Source organism: Mus pahari, chromosome 1, assembly GCF_900095145.1.
Source record: "Mus pahari chromosome 1, PAHARI_EIJ_v1.1, whole genome shotgun sequence".
Classification (NCBI taxonomy): domain Eukaryota; kingdom Metazoa; phylum Chordata; class Mammalia; order Rodentia; family Muridae; genus Mus; species Mus pahari.
The window spans coordinates 17163298-17176339 of record NC_034590.1 but is presented as its reverse complement, the minus strand read 5'-3'; the positions used below and the strand labels follow the sequence as shown (position 1 = coordinate 17176339).

The following is a 13042-nucleotide window of genomic DNA, read 5'->3' as shown; positions in this document are numbered from 1 at the left end:
GGTGATGACAGAAGGACTGCAGCACTTGGGCACATCAGCGACGTCTGAGTTAGGGGCCCTCAAGGTTGGCAGCCTCTTGAACATGTTTGGCTTGGGTGACTCACTGCAGTTGTAGCTCTGGTGTCTTAGACTATCCCTCCAGCCACCCTACAGTGTCCTTCACCTGCTTCAAGGCTGAGCCCAACTGGCCCTACTCAGGGGGTCCAGCACACCCTGAGAAAATAGCAGCCACTGTGCCAGCTTCTTGAGGTTGCTTTGAGGAGTGTCCAAGCCACTGTCACAGTGATAAATACCTTGCTTGGGCTGGCCTCCTCTTGCTTTGAAAGGCCTTGCAACTTCACCCACCCACCACATCCAGCGGCTTTGTTCCTGAGGAAACCAACTACAGCCAGTCCTGTCTGCTGCCCAGTTCCCCCTGCGCCTGGGAAGTCAAGCGGCATGGTCACAGGCTGCTGGACCCATGGTCATCTTTGGGGACTACTTACTGTCTTGCCTGACTTCTCACTGATGGTCTACTAAACCTTAAAGTGGAGTGATCCCTGCTCCCGCTTATATTATTCTGATTTGGGGAGGCGACATATTGGCTTTTGGTTTCTGTCTCCCTATGGGTACTGGCCTGTGACCGAGAGCAATCCCCAGGAGCTGAGCCCAGGCACAGATAACAAAAGAGCAGATTTATTGAGGCAGCAGTGGTTGGGCGAGTAGAGACCCTAGGGCAGGGTGCAGGCCTCCTGAGGCCCAGAGCTACAGGCCCTTCCGGCTCTGGACACTTAGGACTGTGGGAGCGGGCAGTAGGTCAGCTTGTGTGGAGCCAGCAGCCGGCCTCCTCCACCTCCTTGGTCACCACCAAAAGCACCTCGCACAGGCCTTGGGCCAAGGCAGCTGCCAGGAAGGTCCTGAGGGGAGAGGGGGAGACTGAGGGCTCAGCAGTCCAGGCGGGTCTATCCCCTTGCAGGGCAGTTCCAGTGTCAGCCCCAGCCTGTCACTCTCTCCACCACTCACCTGACTCCATCCTCGTCCCCCAGGGCTTCAGGGGCCCGGAGCTTTGAGTCCAGATTATAGTAGATGCCATCTACCTGTCGCAGGGCTACCCAGTGTCGGCGGCGCAGTGGCAGGGACAGCAGCCCCAGTGACACAGGAGAGGGTAGGTTCAAGATCAGGCCTAGTACCTGGGGCAGGGCCAGCTGGGACAGGGGTCTGGGGAGGGGAGGGATATAGCGTGAGGCCCCAGAGTCACTGGGGTCTGGGTTGTGGGCCACAGAGGCACTTGGATCCTGCCTGCTTCCTTCCCCAGAATGAGCGACTATTCACTCACTGACTTTTCTGTCAACTCCGGCTTTGGTTTGTTTAGGCAGGGTCTTGGGTATCCCAGATGTGCACCACTACAGCAGTTTATGGAGTGCTGGGGGTGGAATACTGACCTCATATGTGCCGGGGAAGCCCTCTGCCAATGGAACCCCAGAGCCTCAACTTTGTGTTGTTTGCCCTTTTGAGCCAGGGTCTCCATATGTAGTCCAGGCTGGCTTCCAGCTCAGCCCTGCCTTGGGCCAACAAGATGGCTCCACTACTCTTGACCTAACTTCTGTCCTCCCCACCTTAATCATAAGTTATTCATTTGGATACCCTTTGGACCAGCACTAAGTTTATTAGTTCAGCCCATTGTTCAGTCAGACCCCATCTGCCATAGCCTTCCTGGCTACCTTCAAGCTACCCTCTGCGTCATCCCACACACCCAGAGCCAGTGCAGCCCACAGCCTAGCCCCTACCTCCTCCTGTCCCACCACACAGCGGCCAGGCCCAGGCCCTGCAGGGCAGCCATGATCACGTTGACATCATAGTTGCCGGTGCCCAAGAGACTGCGATGGGGGTTCAGCCGGGAATCTGGGGCTAGCCTGGGGGTGAGGGGAGCAGAGCCAAGGTTTAAAATCCTGGAAAGGCTTCCACCTTCCTACATGACAGGAGAGGCCCAGAGCCTGGCCTTTGACACAGTTTATCATCCTCACGTCCTATTCTCCCTCCACCCCCGAGCCCTGCACTCTTGGACTGGTTAAGGCCTTTATCTTTTTCCACTCAGAAACCCTTCCCGCCCTCTAGTCTCTTCCTCTAGCCCAACTCAAAACCTCCAGGAGCCCTGAGCTGTCCTGCCCCTTCCTACTTCCACGTCTCCCGAAACTCCCAATTGCCCTGGACAAAGCCCCTGCCCCTCCATCCTTCCCACTCATCAGGTCTCTCTCCAGACCAGCTTCAGATGTCATTTCTTCTGGGAGAGGAGCCTTCAGACCCAAGACTGTGCTCAGAGTCCCTGGGTGACAGTCACATTCATGCCGCCATATCTGAATACAGAGTGCCTCTTTCTTTTGGTAATACCCTGCCTTACCTGGTTCAGAGGCCTCCCCAGTGCCCCATCATCCCAGGACAGACTCCCACCTCCTCCAGTGGCAAGCAGGCCCTGCACAGCCTCAGCACTAGCTCTTAGCAGCCACCCATTCCAGCTGTCCCTATGCCCAAGCCTTCCCTCTAGCTCTCCCCAGCTCTGTGGCCCTGCTCCTCTGGAGGTCTGGACCCTTGGCAAGCAGTGTCAGGGGGACCCACGCATGTCTGCAGCTCTCCCAGCCTTCTCCCCCTCATGACATCTGCCTCAGTTCGAGCTGCTCAGCATGTCCCTGGAGAAAGAGCTGGTGGCAGGAGAGATGAGTATGTTCTAAGTAAGTCTGAAGTTGGTGGATCAGGGCTGCCTCTGCATGTGGGCAAGGACTACAGGCTGGGGTGTCTGTGTGCCTATAGAAGTGGGAATGGGGAGAGAGATTCTTAAGAAAGTTTCTTACAACAGTGATGGCTGAAATTGTGAGGCGCACCCAAGTGACCAAGAAGAAAAAAAAAAATGCCTTGTGTAACACGGGAACAGCCTGTCGGAGGCCTAGGAGAGCAGTGAAGGATGAAGCTGCAGAAAGGTAGGCAAGGACCCAAGCACACAAGGCCTTGGAATTCAGCCTGAAGGACCTGGGCTAGTCCCTAGGAGAGCTGGGGAACCAAAGAGGGATAGAATCAGAGGAGGGGGCAGGCAGCTGTGGGGCTGTGTGTAGGATGAACAGAAGAAAAACAGACAGCTGGGAGGTTGTGACAGAGGCTCAGATAAGAGAGGTTGAGGCCAAAGTTGGGGCTGAGGCTGTGAGAAGCAAGCAGCAGGTGGGGGAGCAGGCAACAGCTCCTGGATCCGAGCCCTGGCTCTGCTAGGGTCCCAGGAAGGCTCCCGTGCCTCTCTGAGCCCTGCTCTTCCAGGGCCAGGAACAATGGCAGTCACCTCTTGCAGATTTCGTCGGCAGCCTCCTGGCTAAAGAGCTGCTCTTGGAGGACGTTGTTGAGAGCGTGGACGGCACACAGCTCTAGCCGCTGCCGCTCGTGATACACTGAGGGTGGACTCGGTCTCGCTTCCGGCGCCTGAGACATGCCCTCCTCAGCTCCTGCTGGGGGGTGGACAAGGAGGTGTTAGGCACCTAGGATCTTGGTCATCCGGTCCCTGGGCAATGGCCATTGAGATGGGCACTGGGGCTAGCTTAGGAGCTGACCCTATTTCCTAGGCCGTCCCCAGAGCACAGGGACACCTTTAGAGCCCAGTCCTGGGAGTGGCGGGAGTAAAGGCCCGCCACCTTATCTGCTCACCTGGCAATAGAGACCCACCCCCACTACATGTCTCCAAGCAAAAGGGTCCGGATCATCATCACCTAGCAACGGACTATCACCCCTTCTGTCCCTAGGAAACAATACCTTTTTAGTTCCCAAGCAACAGAACAACCCCACCCGCTTGGCATCCCGGTCCGTTTTCTGATCACCTAGCAATGGAGGACTCCTCCTTTCCCGTCTCTGGGTAACAGGGTCTCTTCTGGTCGCCTAGCAACGAAAGACTTCCCCTCGTCAATAACCAGGGTTCTCTCCTCCCTTCACCTGGCAACAAGGCCCTCTACCAGTTACTAAGCAACAGGATCCCCCCCTTTTCTTGTCACCTGGCAACCAGGCACGCTCCCACCCGCCTTTGCTTGTCGCCCGCCTGGCCCTCACCCCGCCGGCCTTTCCGCTCCCTGGGACCGGCCGCTTTCGCATTCCCTAGGCAGCGACCGGGTGGTACCACGCTGACTGAGCAGGCGAAAGGGACTACAGCTCCCGGCGACTTGTGCGCGCCGGACTGCGATTCCCGAAGGCCTCCGTAGGGCGTCTAAATAGGACGCGCAGTCCGGAAGTCCTCCGGGGCCGCTCTGCCGCGTGGGACTACAATTCCCATCGGACAACGCTGCCAGTTCTCATTCTCTCCCAGGGCTCACTGCTGCCTAGAGGTTTCTGGGAGTTGTAGTAATGAGTGATCTCGCGATAGCTTCCAGGAGGCTGGTTTGTGTATGAGCTCACACACTGCTGCTATGGCGTCATACTCAGTGTGTAGCTGAAGCGTGACGACATAGAGGTGGGGACAAGGAACCAAAGAGGCCAAAGAGAACAGCGGTCAGAACTCTGATGTTTACTAGGACCCATAGTAGTCAAGGTGACAGCAAGGGTAGTAGGGGAGGAGACTCAGCAGAGGTGGATCCCAGGTCTGGAGGAGAGCTGACAGCAGCCTGTGGGGAGAATGAAAAACTAGGATGACAACACAGACACAGGCAGGTGGCCAAGGTGGACGTGGGTTTTGGAAAAGGTAATGTGGTACAAGCCAAAGAGGATACTCAGAAAGAGATGTGGCATGTGGATGGAGAGACCTAGAGGGGGACCAAACGCTGAGAGAAAGGGGGGGGGGGAAGAGGCTCACAGAGCCTGGGAGTGAGAACTAAGGATGAGCAAAGACAGAAGACTGGGGTGGGACACCCGACATGTGAGCTCTGCCGAGCACAAACGCCAAGGGACCTTTGGAGGGGCCTGCCGCACCCAGTAGGCTGTGCCAGAAGGCTGTAACAGTAGCAGAGCCGGTGACAGCGCCAGGCTGGGCTGGGTTCTCTCTGTGGGTGTGCACGGCGAAGCTGCGACCTGAGGGCCCTGGGGGTCCTAGCAGCTCCACATCCACCACGTGCATGTCGGTGAGGCTGCAGCCGGCAGAGAAGGGCAGTCAGTCCATCCGGACGGTGCACAGCTATGCCACCTACTCCCTTTGCTTACCTAAGGTCAGCCACAAGCACCCCAATGACACGGTCGAAGCCTAGACTGGGGGCAGCCAGGGCAGCGGCCGCCATGGTGTTAGAGTTTCGGGGGGCCAAGGGGCAGAGCCCACGCACAGGGCCCTCATAGAGCACTGTGCGGGGCCCACTACTGTGTGCTGCAGCCAGGGGTCCCTCCAGCCGGAAGCCATCAGGATGTGTGGCCATGGTGACTCGAAGGCTCTGGAAGCAATGGCAGGGTCAGGAGCCCGAGACTCTTACATGGTCCCTCTGGTTGCAGCCCACATGGTCCTCACCTGGAGGCCTCCGGCTGCGTCCAGTCTGCTGATGTCTTCACTGCCCCATAGGGCCCCTCGGGCCACAAACACAGTGTGGCCCCAGCGCTTTGAAGCCTCCAGGAGCTGCTGCTCTGTGGTCTGGTCAGCCAGAGCTGACGGGGATCCCACCTTGGGACATGGATGGTAGAGAGAGGCAAGGCCAAGGCCCAGATCACTGCTGGAGGGTGGGATACAGCCAACACAGAGGGACTCACTGAGGGGCAAGGAGGCTCACCAGAAGGTTTGCATGGCGAAGGATTTGTGCCCCGGATTCATGGATTATTTTGGGGTGGGCCACTTCTACCACAAGGTCGGGGTGCCTAGCAAGAGAGACACGGAGGTGGGGGGGGCTTGGAGAAGCATCGGGTCTCCTGTCTCCCAGGTCCTCAGAGTTTGGAGGGATAGCACTGCTTGCCCTGGCTTGGGGGTGGGGTGGGGTGAGATAGTGGGCGCATTTTAGTTTCTCTTTATGTGCACTGAGACTCAGAGAGGGTCAAAGGGTTATCTGACACAGGGAGGCAGGAAGCAGCTTTGGGGAGGCTCCTTCTGTGGGTCGCTGACCTTTCCTCAAGGGCGGCGAGGTCTCGGAGCTGCAGGGCAGGGGGTACACTCCCTGCCATCCGTCCAGGGTCACGGTTCCACACAAAAACAAGTTCTAGGCCCAGTTCTGATCCCTGATCCAGAAGGCGGGACACAAGGGACTGTCCTGCAGAGACGGGAGGGCTAGGGATCCAAGGAAAGGACAGAGACCCTCCCCCCCAAGTCAGGGAGATGGAGGGGGGACAGGGACCCAGAAAGAGAATACACAGAAAGAAGCACAGAGAGGAGAGGCAGACAGACACACAGACAGACAGAATACATAGAAACCTTGAAAGAAGGAGAGACAGAGATGCCCCACATACACAGAGACAGAGACACAAAGACCTAGACACACACACACACAGATGAGAGCAAGAAGAAAGAAAGACAGAGATGGGAGAGAGGAGAAGGGAGGGAAGGGGGAGGGAGGGGGAGAGAGATAGAGACAGACAGACCTTGGAGACCCAGAGAGAGGCAGATACCCAGAGATAAACACTCTTATCAGAGGGGGGAGACAGAGAGACAGAGGGAGGCCCAGTGAGTGGGCAGAAGGCAGGCTGGGGTGAAAGATAGGTGGAAGCAGAGATGTTTCTGGAACTTCAGGAACCGGGGCATAGAAAGAGGCCCCAGGCCAGGTCTTACTCACCCAGGCGACCATAGCCCACCACCCCCACCTTGTGAGGAACTGGAGGGAGCGTATTGGCGGCCATGGTCTTTAACTCGGCACCCTGCTGTGGGGGATCTGCTGTGCTTGCTGCCCCTGTACCAGGCCTGACAGTGAATGATCTTTGGACTTTGACCCCTGACTCTCTCCACTGAGGGAGGGAGCAGGGTGGGGAGGGTGTCCTTTTGGAGCCCTCTGCCCTCCTGCACTGGCTGGCATGGTAGCTTGGAAGCTAGGCCTTGCATGGCCCTGTGTGCCCACGACCCCACGGCCTCCTGAGCAGCCCACATTTTCCAATTCCTGCTGAGATAGAAAAACCCCTTTGCAGCCCCCCCTCCTCAGGCTGGCCAGCAGGTTGTCATGGAGACTGCATTTTGCTTGGGATAGGGGAAGAACTGGGGACAGGAATTTAGGTCTTCCACCAGGCCCCTTACAAACCTCTTGACCTCCTTTTTTCCCCCTTCCAAAGTCTAAGTGAAAAGGTCTGGCTGGGATGTGTGTGGCCCTGCGGGCCCCACCTCTGTCCTGTCTTTCCCAGTCCTCCATGCCCCTCAGTCCTGGCTGGAGTCCCCTCCCTCACTCCAGTGTCTAATTGTCCTTGAGCTCACCTTAACTGTCCACCATTCATTCCACCCTGAGGCCACAATCTCCAGCCTCTTTGTATTCTTGGTCCCCTGACCCCCTCCTGTCTCCTATCCTGTCCATGAAGAAGGGACCTGCATGGCTGGGGGAGTCTCTAAGTGTCCCAGGATGAGCCCAGCCACTGGCTGGCAGGCCTGGCTTGGGACATGGCAGGCTGCAGCAGGCCAGCTCCCTGCCCCCATTGCCACCTGGTACAGCCGCAGTGTTGCCATGGTAACCAGGATCCTAGCCGAGATGGTTGCGGAGAAAGCAGAAAAGATGGAGAACCCAAAGTGCATGCGCAACAGCTCTGTCCCAGACTCCAACAGCAGAGAGGAGCCGGATGGGGAAGGAGATGGGGCCAGAACCTGACAGTTGTCACAGATAAAGAATCCACTTAGCACTGGGGAGGGAGGGAGGGAGGGAGGAGATGGAGGGGTGGGGGCAGTTAGAAACATCAGGAAGAGTTGGGGACAGGGAGAAGAGGGCAGGAACACAGTGTGTAAGGAGTTGGAGGGGAGGTGCCTGCTCCGGTCTCTGGTAGAGGCGTGCACGCTGGGGCCTTCTGTGTCCACAGAGGGTCTAACTCTGCTATGTGTGGATGTCGGGCCAGCCTAATGCAGGCTGGCCCAGGGGTCCATGTGCTGTGTGCCGGATTGGCTACCTCTCTATCTCCCTAGGCCTTCTCAGACTTCCTGGGTAACTTTAGCTGTCTGGAGGTTAAACCTTGGACACACAGGCCATACAGAGATGTCACTAATGTCCCCACTTTAGCACTAGTCCTGGCCTGCCTGCACATTTTTTTCTTCTTTGGTAATTGCAGACGCTGCAGGTGACTCTGCCCTCCATGTCCCTGCTCTGCTTACCATGTCCCTCATGTGGTCCAGACCTGTTTATTCTGTGCACCTCCCTTGTACAAACTTTGTCTCCCAAGTAGCCAGGGATGTGTGTGAAGTGGAGGGGACCCTCTTGTGGGGACACAACCACTTGCTCAGTAGTGTCACCCAGACTGTCAGTGGTACTTCCTAGGCAGTTGTGCCTGCAGATGGACGGTCCAGTTAGGAGAGGCTTTGCTGCTGTGCAACTTTCTGAGCAGCATGATGGCTTGCTGTTTCCGAGGAGCACACATGGAGCAAGCTGGGGAGGCTAGGGTGTAGCTCTCTGCCCACGCTGTGGCCCGCAGAACCCCAGTATCCCACAGTTCTCTTGTTCCATACTACCCTTGGAGCTTTGCAGCCCTAAGTCCCTTCTGGCTTGGGTTGTGTGTTGTGTGTGCGATGGGGGAGGTACCAGAGTTAGAAAGGAACGACAGCTAGACATAGGGATGGAGATGACACAGAAGGGCAGCTACTGAGCCCCCAGCACATTCCTGGAAGGGCAGCTGGGGAGATGGAGCCATGCTGCTGTGTGCTGGGTGAGCCTGTTCCTCTCTGGAATCTTGGGGACAGAGAGTCCTAGGGCTATAACTTTGGAATATCCACTCTCCCCTCCTGGGAGGACAGCATCGCTGGCTGCCCATCTTCTCCTTGTCCCACCCTCAGGAGCTTTGCGCTCTGTTTCTCTTCAATACTTTCATGACCAAAAAAAAAATTTTTTTTTTACTTTTTCCGTGTTTTTTTTTTTTTTTAAAGTAATTACAGAGCAGGTAGTGATTGACGCAAACCTCCCTTCAGTATCAAAAGAGTCTGTGGGGTGGGGTGGGCCGGCCAGGGCCGCGAGTGGAGCTCGCTGTCGGGGACACTGTCGGAGTTGCCCCCTGGGCTCTGGTGAAGTTGTTTGTCTCTTGTGTTTTGAGGGTGAAGGAGTAGGAGGGAAGGACAGGCGTCAAACTGCAAAAGAAAACAAAGAAAAGAAAAGAAAGAAAGAGCCATAAAAGGAGGGTTGTTGGGATGAGGGGAAAGGGTACCCTTCGAAGAAGCTCCTCAACCCCTGGAAGGTGGCGGGCAGGGCAGGTGGGTAGAGGACGCGGCAAGGCGGAGGGCGGGGCCACCTCTCCTGGTCCCCAGGTCCTTTCCCATTGCAGGACCGGCAGGCGCCGCCAGGGTTGCTCGGCAAGCAGGAGCATCTCGGGCAGGCGTCCCGCGTCCCGTGCGCCTGGGTTTAGATTTGTGTCTCTTGCACGTTCTCCTTGGAGCCGCTCTTGAAGAGCAGAGGTTCGTGGATGGAGTTGAGGCCCGGACCCTTGGCCCCGCACCCGCCTCCCGGGTTGCCGCCGTAGTGCGCCTTGAAGGCGGCCGCCACGTAGTGGTGGTGATTGAGGTGGTCTCGCTCCAGGGCCGGAAGGGCCAGGTGGCTGTCCCCACCCACGCCCGCGCCTCCAGCCACCGTGGCGGCCGCAGCCACCGACACAGCGGAGGCGGCGGGCAGCTCGTCCTCCACGTTGATGATCTCCACAGTGCGCGTGGGCCCGTGGTGCTTGTGCAGCTGGTGCTGCTTGCGCAGCTTGTAGAAGGCCACCAGCATCACGGCGGCCATGAAGGTGATGGCCACGAAGCAGCCGATGATGATTTTGGTGGTCTTCATGACATCGTCTAGGTCCTTAAGCGCATTCTCTGTCACGTCCGTGATGGGCACCGTGAAAGCCTTCTCTGTGGGCCGCGAGGAGCGTGGGGCTGGTGCCGTGGTGGACGCCGAGGCCGGGGCTGCAGCATCAGGCCGGCCGCCGCCCCACGCGCCATCAGTCGTGGGCCCCGGGGGCTCCTTCTCAGTACCTCGGGGCTGCTGGGCCTCCTCCCCCGGCTGCGTCTCCAGCGTCTCCACGGTCACCGTAGTGAAGTAGGTGTATCCGCCCGCGCCCCCTGCACCGCCCCCACCCCCCGGGCCCCCGCCACCGGGCCCTCCCGCAGTCACGGGGTCCACGGCCGACACGTTAAGCGTGGCCGAGGCAGTAGTGTTGCCGGCCGAGTTTGTCACCATGCACGTGTACTGGCCCGTGTCCTGCACGGTGACATTGGTGAAGTTGAGAGTGCCATCGTGCAGCACCGAAATGCGCACACGATAGGAACCGTGCGTCATGAGCGTGCCGTTAGGTGTCAGCCAGTTGACCGACGTCATGGATGTGCCTGTGCGGCACTTGAGCTCGGCCGCCATGCCCTCGGTGACATTGAGGTCTGTGGGTGGCTCCACGATGACCGGGGCATAGCAGGTGAAGTGCGACTGGTCCAGCTCGCCGATGTAGCGGCCCTTGAGGCCCGCGGGCGCGTGGCAGCGTGCGCAGCATGTGGTATTGCTGGGCACTGTCTCCTTCAGCCACCAGCTGAGCCACAGCACATCACAGTTACAGTGCCAGGGGTTGTGGTTCAGGTGGACACGCTCCAGGCGGTGAAGGGGCGTGAAAAGGTCGTGCGGCAGCGACATCAGGTTGTTGTGGGACAGGTTCAGCTCCTCCAGGGACTTGAGGTCGTCGAAGGCGTTTCGCTCAATGGTGGCCACTTGGGCATGCATCAGCCACAGCTTGCGCAGGCTGGTGAGGCCCTGGAAGGAGCCGGGGCGAATTAGGTCCAGCCGGTTCCCCGACAGCTCCAGCTCCTCCAGGCGCACAAGTGCTGTGAGGTTGGGGATGTCCTTTAGGTTGCACATGCCCAGGTTGAGGTAGCGCAGGTTCACCAGCCCCTCGAAGGCCGCCTCTGATATGTACTCCAGCCTCTTCAGCTCGCCCAGGTCCAGGCGGCGCAGTGAGGGCACACGGTTGAAGGCATAGGATGGGATGCTTTCGATGGGGTTGTTGCGCAGCCACAACTCCCGGAGCTTGGACAGGTACTCAAAGGCCTGCGTGGGCACGGTTGTCAGCCGGTTGTCGAAGAGTTCCAGTGTGTTGAGACTGGGCAGCCCATTGAACGCTCCCACCTCGATCTTGCGCACCAGGTTCTTGCTCAGCTGCAGGATCTCCAGGTGCCGGAGGTGCTTGAATGTGTCGGTGCGGATCACCTGCGGGGAGACCAGTGTCAGTGCACCTGACAAGCTCGGGAGCTGCAGGACGCTCCCCAGTTCACAGCAGGAGAACGCGATCAGTATGCGGAGCTAAGGACAAGACCTAGGGCCTCTCCCATGCTGGACAGGGGCTCTGTGACTGAGCCACATCCGGCCTCTCTCTGGAGGGTTCTGGATGGTCAGTAGCCACTGAGCCACGCCTCAGTCGCTCACTGGGAGATTCTAGGTAGGTGCTCTACCGTTATCCTTCATTCCCAGCTGTCTCTTTACTTTGTATCTGGAGACAGGGTTTAAGCACCCAAGACTGGCCTTACTTTTCACCTCCAGGCTTCTGACTCTGGAATGACAGGCCCGTGCCTCCATGCCTGACTTACTAGTGCTCTTACTGTGGTCTATGATATTTTCCATATGCCCCTCTCATTCACCCTTCAACAGTCCTAAAATCTCACTGCTCAGAAAGGCGGAGAGGAGGCTCACTGTGTGGGTTGCTGGGTGAGCCTGCCCCCTCTTGTTGGACAGATAAATAAAGGCTGTGGTCGTAACCACAGTCTTCTCCCAGCCCTGCCCTTTGACCATTGTCCAGGGTCAATCCCTCAGGAAGGGAGGGCAGCCGAAGGCAGTTAGCTGACAAGAGACCATGAATGTGCCCTCGTGCTGTTGGAACTTCCGGAGCCTTCTCTTCACATCGGGATCCTGACTGGGGTCCTCGTGGGCTTTGAGGGCATGCCACCCTAGGGAAGAGCTCTGGCCTACTAACCCAAAGCCCTCATCGCAGCAGCACCTGCAGGAGGCAGCTCGGGGGCCTCGCCCCGAATCCTCACCTTCAGTGTTAGAACTCTTTACATCTCCTCCTCTCTATCCCTACCTCCACCTCTGCCCCGCCCCCTTCCTTCATGCTTCCTCCTTATCGCATGTTCTGACAAGCTCCTCAGAACCGCAGGCTCACTCCTGCCTCCAAGCCTGTGTCTCTGCTGTTCCCCGAGGCTCCAAGCACCGGCCTACTACCTCTCACGGCCAAGTCCTCTGCCCTTTCCACCCTCAGAGCAGGGCTGCCTGCTCTGGAGGATGTCTTGGTTGTGTCCCTCATGGATGGATGTGAGGTGCCTGTGTGGCTGTGTCACCCTTGGTCCTGGGTTTATGAGAGCGGAGCTGCCTTTCTGCAGCAGAACAAGTTTGAAATCAGCCCCTCTCAGAACTCCTGTGTAGGACACCCACTTTTTCTTAGTGCTGGGTAGCCCGGAGCCTGGAGGGCTCTCAGATTCATCTGACCACAGAGTCACCCCCCCCCAAGCCAGCACCACAGGCAGAACAAGCGTTCCCAAGCCCTTCTTTCCTAGTGGTGGGGATCGTCTGTGTTTCTTTTAAGGAAATCTACAGAGCAAGGAAAGGAAAGACTGGAGACACAGTTCAGCCATGTTAGCCTTTTGACACCCCCACTCATTCTCCTCCTCCTCTATGGAAAAAATTATTTTGTGTGTATGAGTGTTTGCCTGTGTGTGTGTATGTGTGTGTTTGTGTGCATGTGTGTGTGTGCGTGTGCGTGTGTGTGTGTGTGTGTGTGTGTGTGTGTTAGTGTTACCCACACAGACCAGAAGAGGGCATTGAATCCCTTGGAACTAAATGCTGGGAATTGAACCCAGGCTCTCTGCAAGGGCAGCAGGTGCTCTTAAGTGTCCAGGCGTCTCTCCAGCTCCCAATCTACTTTCCTTCCTTCCTTCCTTTCTTTCTTTCTTTCTTTCTTTCTTTCTTTCTTTCTTTCTTTCTTTCTTTCTTTCTTTCTTTTCTTTTCTTTTCTT

At 57.6% G+C, this 13042-nt stretch overlaps 3 protein-coding genes across 9 annotated transcripts in view; all 3 read right to left on the bottom strand.

The window, feature by feature from the left end:
- Positions 1-659: 659 nt before the first annotated feature.
- On the bottom strand, positions 660-4262 carry Josd2 (Josephin domain containing 2). 5 transcript variants are annotated; one of them, XM_021202553.2, is made up of 6 exons: positions 4057-4262; positions 3831-3942; positions 3302-3464; positions 1767-1892; positions 1003-1197; positions 660-896 (listed from the first exon to the last, which is right to left on the bottom strand). In XM_021202553.2, exons 3-6 carry the CDS (start codon positions 3445-3447, stop codon positions 797-799), a joined length of 567 nt encoding a protein of 188 aa, XP_021058212.1. In that variant the 5' UTR covers positions 3448-3464; positions 3831-3942; positions 4057-4262; the 3' UTR covers positions 660-796. The 5 variants fall into 5 exon arrangements, with proteins under 5 accessions (XP_021058212.1, XP_029402468.1, XP_029402473.1 ...); XM_029546608.1 differs by having other exon boundaries at positions 3831-3888; positions 4057-4133; XM_029546613.1 differs by having other exon boundaries at positions 3302-3461; positions 3831-3888; positions 4057-4133.
- Positions 4263-4495: 233 nt separating this feature from the next.
- Positions 4496-6818, bottom strand: Aspdh (aspartate dehydrogenase domain containing). 2 transcript variants are annotated; one of them, XM_021216144.2, is made up of 7 exons: positions 6678-6818; positions 6014-6158; positions 5688-5772; positions 5432-5581; positions 5137-5357; positions 4909-5063; positions 4496-4604 (listed from the first exon to the last, which is right to left on the bottom strand). In XM_021216144.2, the coding sequence occupies exons 1-7, from the start codon at positions 6739-6741 to the stop codon at positions 4561-4563; spliced, it is 864 nt and encodes a 287-aa protein (XP_021071803.1). In that variant the 5' UTR covers positions 6742-6818; the 3' UTR covers positions 4496-4560. The 2 variants fall into 2 exon arrangements, with proteins under 2 accessions (XP_021071803.1, XP_029402465.1); XM_029546605.1 differs by having other exon boundaries at positions 4515-4604; positions 6014-6153; positions 6678-6794.
- Positions 6819-8906: 2088 nt separating this feature from the next.
- Positions 8907-13042, bottom strand: part of Lrrc4b (leucine rich repeat containing 4B) — a 33596-nt gene continuing 29460 nt past the window's right edge. Inside the window, exon 3 of one of the 2 annotated variants that reach the window (XM_021207062.2) lies at positions 8907-11243. In XM_021207062.2, coding sequence (XP_021062721.1) covers positions 9417-11243 — 1827 coding nt within the window. In that variant the 3' untranslated portion in view covers positions 8907-9416. The remainder of the gene's footprint in view (positions 11244-13042) is intronic. The other variant, XM_021207071.2, reaches the window with a different exon arrangement.